We start from the raw sequence: 13,391 nt of genomic DNA, 5'->3' as shown, positions 1-13,391 counted from the left end.
CGGCGCATGGCGATAGCGAAGGCTGCTTCTCTGGAGGAGAGTTCGAAGCCATCGTAGGCTGCGTGGAATAGATGAAGGCGCAGGTTGGAGAGGGACTCTAAGAGTAGGCCGAACGTTCCCTGCCGGGAGGCCGGTAGGTCAGTCTCAAAGGCTCTCAATAGTCCAATGAGGTGTTTGAGGTATGATGTGAAGGTGAAAGTGTAGCTTTGCACCCTAGAGGCCATCATTGCGTTTTGGTATAGTCTCCTGCCGAACTTGTCCAGGGTTCGGCCTTCTCGGCCTGGGGGGACCGCTGCTGAGACCCGGGACGGGTGAGCCTTTTTCAAGGAGGATTCCACTAGCAGCGATTGGTGGGAGAGCTGTGGTTGCTCGAATCCCGGGTAAGGTACTGTGCGGTACTTGGCCTCCATTTTGGAGGGTACGGCCGTGACCATGTAGGGGGTCTCCAGGTTCCTGAAGAAGGCCTGTTGGAGTACCGGGTTAGGTGGTAAGCGAAGGGACTCTCTGGGCAGTGATGGCATATCCAGCTCCGCCAGGTACTCCTTAGAGTATCTGGAGTCGGACTGGAGGTCTAAGTCCAATGCGTGGCCCATGTCTTGGACAAAGCGAGTGAAGGATGGGCGAGATGTCCCCGGGGCCCCGTGCGGGGTCGGGGAACGAGACCTTCGTCGGGTGGAGAAGGATAAGGAGGCTTCCCTCGAGTATCGAGGTTCATGCTCTGATCCATGTTCCGAGGTTGGGGAAGCACTGTGAGAGTGTTCCGGGGTTGTCAATCTTCGGCGTCTCGAGGAGCCCCTCGGAGACGATGCCGGGGTTAGGGGTACCGATCGATGTCGGATTGGTGACCTCGATCCGGACTCCCTCGGAGAATGCGTCCGAGGGGGAGTTCGGAGGATGCGCGGGTTGGAGAGTGATAACTCAGCCACCCTTAGTGGTCCTGTACGAGGTGTGGGAGAATGGCCTCGTAGGGTTGGTGAACCTCGGGCCTTCTTGGAGGTACGGCGGTTCGAGGTTTCTGTCGTTCTAGCCCGACGTTTTGCCCCTCGGCAGTCCGCAGAGGGGGAACGTCTCGGGCGTCTCGGCGAGGAGTCCGAGGAGGATGGGATGCGGCGAGGGTTGCGCACCTTTCCTCAAGGTTGTTCGGTATGAGGCTCAGGCTGGTCTGGCACATTTGAGGTCGAGGCCGATTGAAACTGGGCCATTGCAGCGGACAGCTCCGACGTGATCATCGCTCGGAGTAGGTCCTGGAAGACGGGCACGGACAGCATCGAAGGCATGTCCACTGCCTCGGTGCGCTCCACCGGGGGCGACCTCGTATCAGAGTATTCCCGTGTGGTGGAGGCACGGCCCGAAGGCTTGGAGGGCTTAGATGGGGCTGTAAGCATGGGGCTTCCGCCATGCGTCGCCGTTGTCCCCGAGGCTGGCTTCTTCGCTGTTACAGAACCTGAAGAGGGAAGAGGGGACTTACCCGGAGCCGAGGCTTTCTGTTGTCCCGAGGGCTTCGGGGTCGAGTCTCGAGGCGATGCCGAGGTTTCCGGGGCCGAGGTCAAGGCCGGGGCCGAGGCCAGGGCCGACCTCGAGGCCGAGGTGGAGGGTTGGTCCGGGGTGAAGAGATCCGCCATGCGGGCTTTTCTTCGGCGGAGGGCCCGGTTTTGGAAAATAGCGCACTGGGGGCAGGAGTCGGTTGGATGAGCCGCCCCCAGACAAAGGATGCACCGGCGATGCGGATCTGTGAGAGAAAGAAGCCGCTCGCACCGGGTGCACTTTTTAAAGCCGGTCAAAGGCCGGGACATTAAATCGAAAGTAGCCGCGGCTCGATTAGCCACGCGGCCACGGGGACCCGGAAGCCTCCGGGTCGTTGAAAACGAAGCAGGAATCAAGTAAAAAGGTAAGGAATTCGCGCACAGCGACTTAATCGTGAAAAAACAAGAAAAAATCGCGGTGCTAGAAGGCAGTTGGGGCAGAGCCTGAAAAACACGTCTTCTAGGCTTGCGGAAAATTTTGAACTGGAGACAACGAGGGGATGCACCCCCTAGTGGAGCAGGAAGGCACGCATGCGTGGAGCAGCAGAGCAAACTTAAATCTTCAATCAAGTTTGCTTGAAAATGCTTCCGCATCGGGGCTCCGTAGATGACGTCACCCACATGTGAGAATATCATGCCTGCTTGTCCTGGGATAAAAAATTATTATTATTATTATAATCACAAAAGTAAAATAAAACAGTTTCTTGATCATATGTCTCTTTAGCTATAAATTACAATATTATTATTAAGACTTAGCCAAAAGGAAATATTTATAAACTATAAAGAGTTTTACCTCATGCAAAATTGTCATTTCTTTAATAAGACATTAACTATTTTTTCTGAGACCCTCCAAATCCAAAATGTGGCCCTGCAAAGGGTTTGAGTTTGAGACCACTGGTCTAGAATGTCTCGCCTATCTCCTGGAAAAGAGCTTCTCTAGGGTAAGTACATAATCTCTTTTTACTTGACTTCTATAGTTTTTTTTGCAGACCAATTATGCATTCATTTTTGAATTTCCTAAATACTTAAATAACCTTCATAGAAACTTCAGAGATTGCCATTTTCACCATTATTTTCTTTTAAGGCTACTGGTAATCCTGTATAATCTGCATTTCTATGTAAACGATAGTTTACTACATTTTTATTTATTAAAAATCACATAGCTTATTCAAGTATCTTGTTTTCAAAATAGGTTGTTATTTTACAAATGATTTTAATTATTCATTGTAAGCAAGTAAGTAAAAATATTTGCTTATATTAAAGGATTTGTTCTATTTTGGTTTACAAGGCTTATGTACAGAAGGGCTTTATCGTGTTAGTGGGAACAAAACGGATCAAGACAATATTCAGAAACAGTTTGATCAAGGTAACTTTGGCTTCCCAACAATACTGCATGTGTATCAAAATGGGTGATTGTATAACTGATTTTATGAAAAGGTCCAACAAGAAGAAAGTACAAGAGACCTCAAGTATATGGGTGATAGAACAAAGTTTTATTAAAGTATCCAACACATGCAGTGTACCGACAGTCTGCATGCTTTGGATGTTGTGATTGACAATATGCTCTGCTCCAGTTTTCAGACTATGCTAGAACAGAGCATATTGCTTGCCACAGCCCCTGAATTAGATAGACTGCTGATACAATGGTCTGTATTGGGTCCATCACCCATATGCTTGAGCCCCTTGTGCTATCTTCTAGTGCTGGTTTACTGTGCCTTTTGTTATGAAAAGGTCCATGTTATCAAATAATCTGATGTAGACATAAAAATACTTCGCAGCAGGTGGTTTAGATAACTTTATAGCTTGCCTTGGTCTGAATATGGATGTTTTATATTCATGCGTTCAAAAATATATAGGTCAATTTTCAAAAAGCAGTAAAGATAATTAAGTGAAAAACTTTTAAGGGCTTAAAAATATCTGGTGGCTTCTTATATTTATATATATCTATATCTATATATATCCACACACACATATATATATATATCCACACACACTGTGGAACCCAAAAAAAAACCACATCAAAATGTGTTTTGTCGTATCTTCTACAGAGCTTTACTGATTCCTAAGAAATTTAGTGTGTCATGTCCTGAATGAAGTTGATGTAAAATGTAAATATGAAGTTGATGTAAAATGTAAATATTTTCCACCATTTTGACTTTCTCTCTTTAATCCATGCCTACATAGAACTGTCATTTTGTTCTGAGGACTTTCTTAAGAGATCAGACGCCGTAAAATGTAAATATGAAGTTGATGTAAAATGTAAATATTTTCCACCATTTTTACTTTCTCTCTTTAATCCATGCCTACATAGAACTGTCATTTTGTTCTGAGGACTTTCTTAAGAGATCAGACTTCACAGGTGACCCTTGAGGGGAGGAATGCTGGCCTAGTGCCTAACCCTCAGTAAGCCTGGTTCTAAGAGAGAGGTTGATCAGCATTAAAGATAGTTTTCATAGCAACCTGTGAACTGCATATATAATTTGCATATATTTGCTTGAGAAGAGAGCTTTTGATAAAAAGGCTTCTTTTGATCAGTTTAGGACTTTATGAAACTTTGGGGAGTAGCAAGTGGGAGAGAGGCATGGAAAAACTGTTAAGTCAGGCCAAGCACATTATATGGGGGTGTGAATCCTCTCACCCTAACCTAAACACTCCTTGAGGAGAGACCTCTGACTGGTTTCTGCCTCTTAGTTTGAGACTAAACTCTGAGGACTTTATTAAGAGATCAGACTCCACAGGTGACCCTGGAGGGGAGGAATGCTCTGGTGTTAATGTAATTCCCTCCCACCCACTCCAAGGCAGAGCTTTTTATTTTATAGGCTCTCCAGCCAACCAGGAACAGGGCATTACTTTGGTAGGATTTTTCTGCCCTTTCCTTTTTTTCTTCCAGGTGTAAGTACTTATGCATCGTCCTCAACTGAATGTCCATATATGGGACACAGACTGTGCAAGCCTGCCCAGTACTGGCCTTAGTTCCTTCAATGTATACCCATTATTTTCTGATTAGAGATCTTCTGTGTTCATCCCACGCTTGTTTGAACTCTTTCACCATTTTCTTCTCCACCTCCTCCCTCAGGAGCGCATTCCATGCATCAACCACCCTCTCCATAAAGAATTTCCTAAAATTACTCTTAAGTCTACCTCCCCTCAACCTCAAATTATGCCCTCTGGTTTTACAATTTTCCTTTCTCTGGAATAGATTTTGTTCTACATTAATACCTTTCAAGTATTTGAACGTCTGAATCATATCTCCCCTGTCCCTCCTTTCCTCTAGGGTACAGGTGTCAAAGTCAGTCCTCAAGGGCCGCAATTCAGTTGGGTTTTCAGGATTTCCCCAATGAATATGCAAGAGATCTATTAGCATACAATAAAAGCAGTGCATTCAAATAGATCTCATGCATATTCATTGGGAGAATCCTGAAAACCCAACTGGATTGTGGCCCTCGAGGACTGATTTTGATACTCCTGCTCTAGGGTATACATATTCAGGGCTTCCAGTCTCTCCTCATATGTCTTCCGGTGCAAACTTCCTACCATTTTTGTCGCCTTCCTTTGGACCGCTTCAAGTCTTTATGTCTTTTTATGTCCTTTGCCAGATATGGTCTCCAAAATTGAACACAATTCGCCAAGTGGGGCCTCAACACCTTCTTTCTTCTACTGGTCATGCCTCTCTCTAAACAGCCTAGAATCCTTCTGGCAACAGCTACTGCCTTATCACACTGTTTCTTTGCCTTTAGATCTTCAGACACTATCACCCCAAGGTCCCTCTCCCATGCTTATCAGCCTCTCACCTTCCAGAACATACGGCTCCTTCCAATTTCTAATCCCCAAATGCATTACTCTACACTTCTTTGCATTGAATTTTAGTTATCATATATACAGTGTTCTCCCCAGAAAGCTTTTCCAGCCGGATGGCATGAAAAAGTAGCTGGGTGGGGCGGGGAAATTTGGTAGTGGGGAAAATTAAATGTATACTATTTTTATTAGTTAATTATTATTATTTTCCAATGCTCGATATGACTTCCTTTTTTAAGGTTTGACACTTGTGCCAGAATATTTTTACTAAATTTAAGAAGTATCCAATTCTAGAAGTGAATAATTAGATATTCACCCTCTTTCAAGTGGTATAGAGCAGTGGTCTCAAACTCAAACCCTTTGCGGGGCCACATTTTGGATTTGGAGGGCCGCAGAAAAAAATGGTTAATGCCTTATTAAAGAAATGACAATTTTTCATGAGGTAAAACTCTTTATAGTTTATAAAACTTTCCTTTAACAGTTAAAAGGAAAGATATATAAACTATAAAGAGTTTTACCTCATGCAAAATTGGCCCTCCAAGTACTCTATTTTTTTCTGTGGAGAGTGATGAAGAAAAAGATGGACAAAGCCATGGGACTGGACGGGATCTATTTTAGGATATTGAGGGAGGTCGGTGAGGTTCTGGCAGGTCCTCTTAATGATTTGTTTAATAAATCCTTGGAGATGGGAGAGGTTCTACGGGATTGGAAAAGAACTGATATGGTCCCTCTTCATAAAAGTGATGACTGAGAAGAAGCTGGAAACTACAGGCCAGTAAGACTTACTTTTGGCTATTGGAAATGTAATGGAAGCATGCTGAAGGAAAAGAGTAAATTTCTTTGAATCTAGTAGGTCACAAGATCCAAGGCAATATGGTTTTACTAAAGGTAAATTGAACCTGATTGAATACTTTGGGCAGTCAGAGAATTGGATTGAGAACGTATGCTAGATGTCTTGGATTTCAGCAAGCCTTTATCATGTTTCCTTAAAAGGCTCTTGAATAAACTTGACAGGCTGAAGCTAGGACCCAGAGTGGTGAACTGGATTAGAAACTGACAGATGCCAGACAATCAGATGTCAGAGGGTGGGGGGGGGGGTGTAATTGAATTAAATCAGAGGAAGGAAAGGTGAATAGTGGAGTGCCTCAAAAATTGCTACTGGGGCTGATTCTATTCAAGGTTTGTAAGCAATGTTGCCGAATGGTTAGCAGGTAAGGTTTACCTTTTTGCAGATAATACTAAGATTTGCAATAGAGTGGACACCATGGATAGAGTGGAAAACATGAAAAGGGATCTGCAAAAGTTAGAAGAATGGTCCAATGTTTGGTTGTTAATTTTTGTAATTAATAATTATCATTATTACATCAGAAGATATAAAAAAGGAAATAACATTAACATTGTTTACAAAAATGTTATTAAAAACACTAATATTGCTTACAAAAATGTTATAAAAAAAGAAATAACACTAACATAATTTCCATCATCAAAGGGCATCAAGTCCACATTATGGGAAAGCCCTTCAACTCAAAAACATTAGAATTTACAATAAAAATAATATATCAATAACAGGTGAATAACAGGTTATTTTTTTTTTTATATATTATATATTATTTTTTATTTTCAATTTTTACATAAAGTGTACAAAATATTAAAGTACAATTGATAAATACACAATATCACTTTTATATCTAATACATTATATTCTAAATGTATTTTATCCCCCCTCCCTCCCCCCACCCTTCTATTACTTTTCAATCATACATTACATATTGTAAATCATATTATATTTTATTATGTAAAATTATTTTCACTGCCCCCCCTCTATGTGTGTCACAAAGAAGATATTTAAAAGAAGAAAAGAAGAAGAAAATCCTACTAATTATTCATTGCAATATTTTGTCAATGGCCCCCATATTTTTATGAATTTAGTATATGTCCCTCTTTGTATTGCTATTGTTCTTTCCATTTTAAATATATGACATATTGTATTCCACCAAAATGTATAATTTAGGTTATTATAATTCTTCCAATTATTAGTTATATGCTGAATGGCAACCCCTGTCATAATTAATAAAAGCTTGTTATTTTCTGGTGAAATTTGACTTTTTTTTCTCATCATCATTCCAAATAATACTGTATCATATGATATTGCTATATGATTTTCCATCAATTTATTAATTTGTGGCCAAATTGAATTCCAAAAACTTTTAATGTAGGGACAATGATATAGTAAGTGATCTAAAGTCCCTGGTTCCAGATTACAGTGCCAGCATTTATTGGACTTAGAACTGTCTAATTTTTGCAAACGTGTAGGGGTCCAAAAAGCTCTATGTAATAAAAAGAACCAAGTTTGTCTCATAGATGCTGACACTGTACATCTCATTCTCCAAGACCAAATTAGTGGCCATTGAGATGCATTAATTTGATGCTTAATCTCAATGCTCCAAATATCTCTTAGACCATTTTTTGGTTTTTTATTCAAATATCCAGATATTAATTTAGAACATAGAAACATAGAAACATAGAAATTGACGGCAGAAAAGGGCTATAGCCCATCGAGTCTGCCCATACCAATGACCCACTCCCTGATTCTTACTCTCCTAGAGATCCCACATGAATATCCCATTTTCTTTTGAAATCTAACACGCTGCTGGCCTCAATTACCCTCTGAGGCAGCTCGTTCCAATGATCTACCACCCTTTCAGTGAAGAAGTACTTCCTCGCATCACCCTGAAATTTCCCTCCCCTGATTTTCAGCAAGTGTCCTCTGGTTACTGAGGGCCCTGTAAGACTGAAGATATCATCTTTCACCTCTATACGCCCAGTAATATACTTAAAGGTCTCAATCATGTCCCCTCTCTCTCTTCGCTCCTCCAGTGAGTACATCCTCAGTTTTTTTAACCTTTCTTCATACGTGAGTTCCCTGAGCCCCAAAACCATCCTGGTAGCCATTCGCTGAACCGACTCAATTCTCAACACATCTTTTCGGTAGTGTGGTCTCCAGTATTGAACACAATACTCGAGATGAGGTCTCACCATGGATCTGTACAGCGGCATTATGACTTCAGGTTTTCTGCTGACAAAACCCCTACGGATACAGCCCATCATTTGTCTTGCCTTGGACGATGCCTTCTCTATACCACAATGCGGCTTGATGTCCTAGGAAGTCTGCTTGAAAACATAAGAACTTTAAACTATATTGATTATTCAATGTTTTCCATTCAGGGAACCCAACCTGAATGGCCTGCTTCAATTGCAACCATTTAAAACTTTGTGTTTTATTAAGACCAAATCTATGTTGCAATTGTGAAAAATCCAGCAGTTTACCTTCTGAAATAACGTCATCCAAAGATCTAATGCCTGCAATAATCCAGTTCTTCCAAAGGATTTGAGCTCCGCCAATTTTGATCTTGGAGTTTATCCATAGAGATTGATTAGTTGATTTGTTTATTGGGATAGGTGTTAATTTACTTATAAATCTCAACGTTTTCCAAGTATCCATTAAAATTTTATTTTCTCTGTATCTTCTAGGCATGTTAATACTTGGAAGGTGAACTAAATTTAGGGGAAACATAAGGCGCCATTCCAAATATAACCAATCTGGTGCATTATCTATAAGTTCTGGGAGGATCCAATACATACCCTGATGTAGAATATAGGCTTGATGGTACCTATAAAAATTTGGAAAATTTACCCCTCCCTCCTTAATTGATTTTTGCAAAGTTACTAAAGCTATTCTAGGTGTTCTACCAAGCCAAAGAAATTTCGTTAAAATGCTATTAATCTTTTTATAAAAGGACCCCTGAAAATAAATAGGTATCATACTCATTTGGTAGCAAACTACAGGCAAGATCATCATTTTAATAGTTTGAACTCTCCCCCACCAAGAAATATGTAAGGGGTTCCATTGCTCACACAACTCCGTAACTTTTTTTAATACAAATTTTTCATTTTCTTTTACGGTATCTTCAATTGTATTTTTAACTTGAATGCCAAGATATTTAAATCCTTCTTCCTTCCATATGAACGGAAAATCTTTAAATAATCCTTTTACACAATGAACATTTAAGGGTATAATTTCAGATTTATTCCAATTAATTTTATAACCTGAAAATTTACCAAACTTATCAATTAATTTTAATAATGAAGATAAGGTAGATTCTGGATTTTTCAAATAAAGCAAAATATCATCAGCATAAGCCGAAATTTTATATTCCACATCTGAATATGGAATACCCTGTATCTCCCTGTTTTGCTGTATTGCTAACAATAAGGGTTCTAATATAACATCAAATAACAAAGGAGATAAAGGACTACCTTGTCTAACTCCCCTCCGCAATTGAAATCCATCAGATATCATATTATTAATATTTAATCTTGCAATCGGGAAGCTATACAAAGTTTTTACCATTTGTATAAATCCAGAACCTATACCAAACCATTCTAAAGCTTGATACATAAAATTCCATTCTACCCTATCAAACGCTTTTTCTGCATCCAAGGAAACTGTAAAAGTCGGTTCATCTATTTTTTTTGATAAATTTAACATATGAAACAATAATCTAGAGTTATTAGAGGAATGTCTTTTAGCAACAAAACCCGTCTGATGCATATCTATAATATGTGGGAGAGCTTTGGCTAATCTCAAAGCCAAAATTTTCGCCAATAGTTTATTATCCACATTTATTAATGATATAGGCCTGTAGTTCGAAACCAAAGTAGGATCTTTATTTGGCTTAGGCAGAACAATTATTATTGATTCAGCCATAGTACCTTTAATATCACCTTTTATGAGTTGTGTTTGATATAAATTTAGTAAATGTGGGGAAAGGATATTTTGAAATGTTTTATAAAATTCTACTGTATAACCATCACCACCTGGAGCGGATCCAACTCTAAGAGATTTCAATGCTGTTTCTAATTCTTTTAATGATATAGGTTCATCTAAACTCCGTTTTATATGATCAGGAACCTTAGGTCCATTAATTAAATCTAAAAAATTTTTACCATCTTTTTGTCTCTCCAAATAAGGCTCGGAAGAATACAGATCTTTATAAAATTTTAGAAATTGTTTTAAAATTATATCTGTTTGATTTGTTATTGTACCATTATCATCTTTTATCCCATTAACACTAGTTTTCCTTTTTTTTGCTTTAAGATAATTTGCCAATAATCTCCCCGCCTTATTAGAATTTCCATAATACACTGCTTGTTTGGAAAACAAATCTCTTCTTATCATTTTTGAAGATAATTCATTATATTTACCTTTTACTTTCAAAAGAGATTGCAATGTCTCATTTTCCCATTTGTTTATCAATTTAGCTTCTAATATTTTGATTTTTTTTTCTAATTCTATATATTGAATTTTATTCTGTTTCCTAATAAAAGCTGAATATGATATAATATTACCCCTCATAGTTGCTTTAAATGCATCCCATACATTCTCTATAGATGTATCTTCCACTAAATTCATTTGAAAGAAATCATTAATTTGTGTTTTAAAATTTTCCAAAAATTTATCATCCACAAGCAGTGCATTATCACAGTGTTTTTCAACCGCTGTTCCGCGGCACACTAGTGTGCCGCGAGATGTTGCCAGGTGTGCCGTACGGTCAGGGCCGCCATCAGGGCAGTACCACCAGTCCTGCATTCAGGGGCCCCGGGCTCCCCCAGGGTCCTAGGCCACAGTCTAGGGAGAGGGGCGATCCGCCCCACGTGGACAGGAGAGAGCTGGACGGGGGACCCGCGGAGTTCAATACATCTCGAGCCGCGAGGCTCGTCTTCTGTTCCTGCCTGCCCTGCAGCTAACATATAGCCGATCGCAAGCGTTCCCCGATGTCAGCGCTGACGTCGGAGGGAGGGCTTAAGCAAAGCCTGCCCTCCGACGTCAGCACTGACGTCGGAGAATACTTCCGTTCGGCTATTTGTGCGCGGCAGTGCAGGCAGGAAGCAGAAGACAAGCCTCGCGGCTTGAGCTTCGTTTTGCTGAGAAAGTTGCAAAGATGGGCTGGGAGGCAAACACGGAACACAAAAGGGGGGAGGGAGTGCGTTTTGGACACAAGGCATGAACTTGGGAGAGAGGAAGGGAGGGAAAGAGATGCTGAGGTGGGGGAGGGAATGCGTTTTTGGACACAGAAGAAATGGACTTGGGACAGAGGAAGGGAGGGAAAGAGATGCTGAGGTGGGGGAGGGAATGAGTGTTTGGACACAGAAGGCATGGACTTTGGAGAGAGGAAGGGAGGGAAAGAGATGGTTGTGTACACGGGGAATAGAAGAAAGGAGAATTTTTGGTCATAGGGAGGGAGTGAGGTACAGATAGTGGCATACCAGGGTGGGGGGGGGGGCGGTCTGCCCCACCCCGGGTTTACGTCCCAAGGGGGTGCACAGCTGGCCACCCTCCAGTGTTGTCCCTAGGCCGGCAAACTGCGGCTCTTTAGCCACTTGAGTGCCACCGCCGCCATCGGGAACAGGCCGGCGTCAAGTTCTCCCTGCTTTTCCCTGTGGGGCCGGCCAACTCTCGCCACTCGCGTCAATTCTGACGTCGGAGAGGACGTTCTGGGCCAGCCAATCGCTGCCTGGCTGGCCTAGAACGTCCTCTCAGACGTTAGAATTGACGACGGGTGGCGAGAGTTGGTCGGCCCCGCGGGGAAGAGAAGCAGGGAGAACTTAGCGACGGCCTGTTCCCGATGGCGGCGGTGGCACTCAAGTGAATTACTTTATATATAGTCAATATAGGCACAGAGTTAAATTTTTTAACATTTTGTAATGGTGGTGTGCCTCGTGATTTTTTTCATGAAACAAGTGTGCCTTTGCCCAAAAAAGGTTGAAAAACACTGCATTATCAAATCTCCAAAGGGGTCTACCTTTTTCCAATTTATCCAATTGTAATTCTATCCATATTCCCGCATGATCCGAAATAATGATAGGATCTATGGAAGCTTTAATCACCTGTTGCACTTCATTTGTTGAAACAAAAATATAATCTATTCTTGAAAATGATTTATGAACCTGTGAACAAAATGAAAATTCCTGATCATTAAAATGAAGAATACGCCATATATCCTTTAAATCGCATGATTGAGCCAGATTATCTAAACCTAATGATTTTATACTTTTACTTGGTTTTTTATCCAATAATGGATCCATTACAGCATTAAAATCTCCAGCCACCACTAAATTAGAAGTAGCCAGTGGTAATAACATATTCTGTAATTTTTTAAAAAATTCTGATTGATTCGAATTAGGGGCATATATATTAAACAACGTCAGGGCATTATTTCCCATACCTATATCAACATGTATCCATCTTCCATGTGGGTCTGAATTTATTACCTTAATCTTGGCATTACATTTTTTATTTATAAGAATTGCTACCCCTGCTTTTTTACCCTCTGCTGGAGCAAAAAAACAATCTTTTACCCACCCACCCGTTAGTTTCTGTGATTCTTTTGTATTAAGATGGGTCTCTTGCAGACAGTAAATATCCGCATTTTGCTTTTTTAAAAATGCTAATACCTTTTTCCTTTTAATTACATGGTTCAGGCCATTGACATTAATAGAATATATCTTAAAAGACATTATATATTTTAAAACTTATCAATATAATCTTTTTCCCTTCTTCTTTTATATTTAAAATCCAAAAAATATTTTTTATGACACACATATTTACCCTTGAAGTATCCAATCCCTTAATTACTTTTTCCTTAATCATTCTAATAAATATCATCTTTTCCCCTCCCTTTCCCACCCAATATAATGACTGCTTAAGATCACACATTGGAACTGCAACCCGAACATTCCCCTCCCCTCTAGGCAACCAATATTCAATCAATATCCCCTTCTAACTATCTATATTAACCTTTAATATCTTTAGTCATTTCATTTTTTCTTTTTTTTTTTTCCTTTTCTTTACTTTTAACATTTCATTAATGTATCTTTATCCATTCATCAATTTTTAATTTATATTTCCATAGTATTATAGTTTACATCAGGGGTGCCCAACGCGTCGATCGCGATCGACCAGTAGCTCAGGAAGGCAACTCGAGTCGATCGCACTCGTGTTGCCGTCCTGAT

The 13,391-nt window shown here is 40.5% G+C and overlaps 1 protein-coding gene across 3 annotated transcripts in view; it reads left to right on the top strand.

The window, feature by feature from the left end:
- The window catches only part of ARHGAP5 (Rho GTPase activating protein 5), a 159,406-nt gene that overhangs the window by 85,135 nt on the left and 60,880 nt on the right, over positions 1–13,391 (top strand). Inside the window, exons 4-5 of one of the 3 annotated variants that reach the window (XR_004540060.1) lie at positions 2,368–2,464; positions 2,812–2,889. The exons of 1 other annotated variant lie outside the window; for it this stretch is intronic. Coding sequence is in view for 1 of the 2 variants with exons in the window: in XM_033951186.1 (XP_033807077.1) it covers positions 2,812–2,889 (78 nt within the window). In the remaining variant the exon portion in view is untranslated. The remainder of the gene's footprint in view (positions 1–2,367; positions 2,465–2,811; positions 2,890–13,391) is intronic. One more of the 3 variants, XM_033951186.1, reaches the window with a different exon arrangement.

Source organism: Geotrypetes seraphini, chromosome 7, assembly GCF_902459505.1.
Source record: "Geotrypetes seraphini chromosome 7, aGeoSer1.1, whole genome shotgun sequence".
NCBI lineage: Eukaryota > Metazoa > Chordata > Amphibia > Gymnophiona > Dermophiidae > Geotrypetes > Geotrypetes seraphini.
This window is presented reverse-complemented; position numbering and strand designations above follow the sequence as displayed.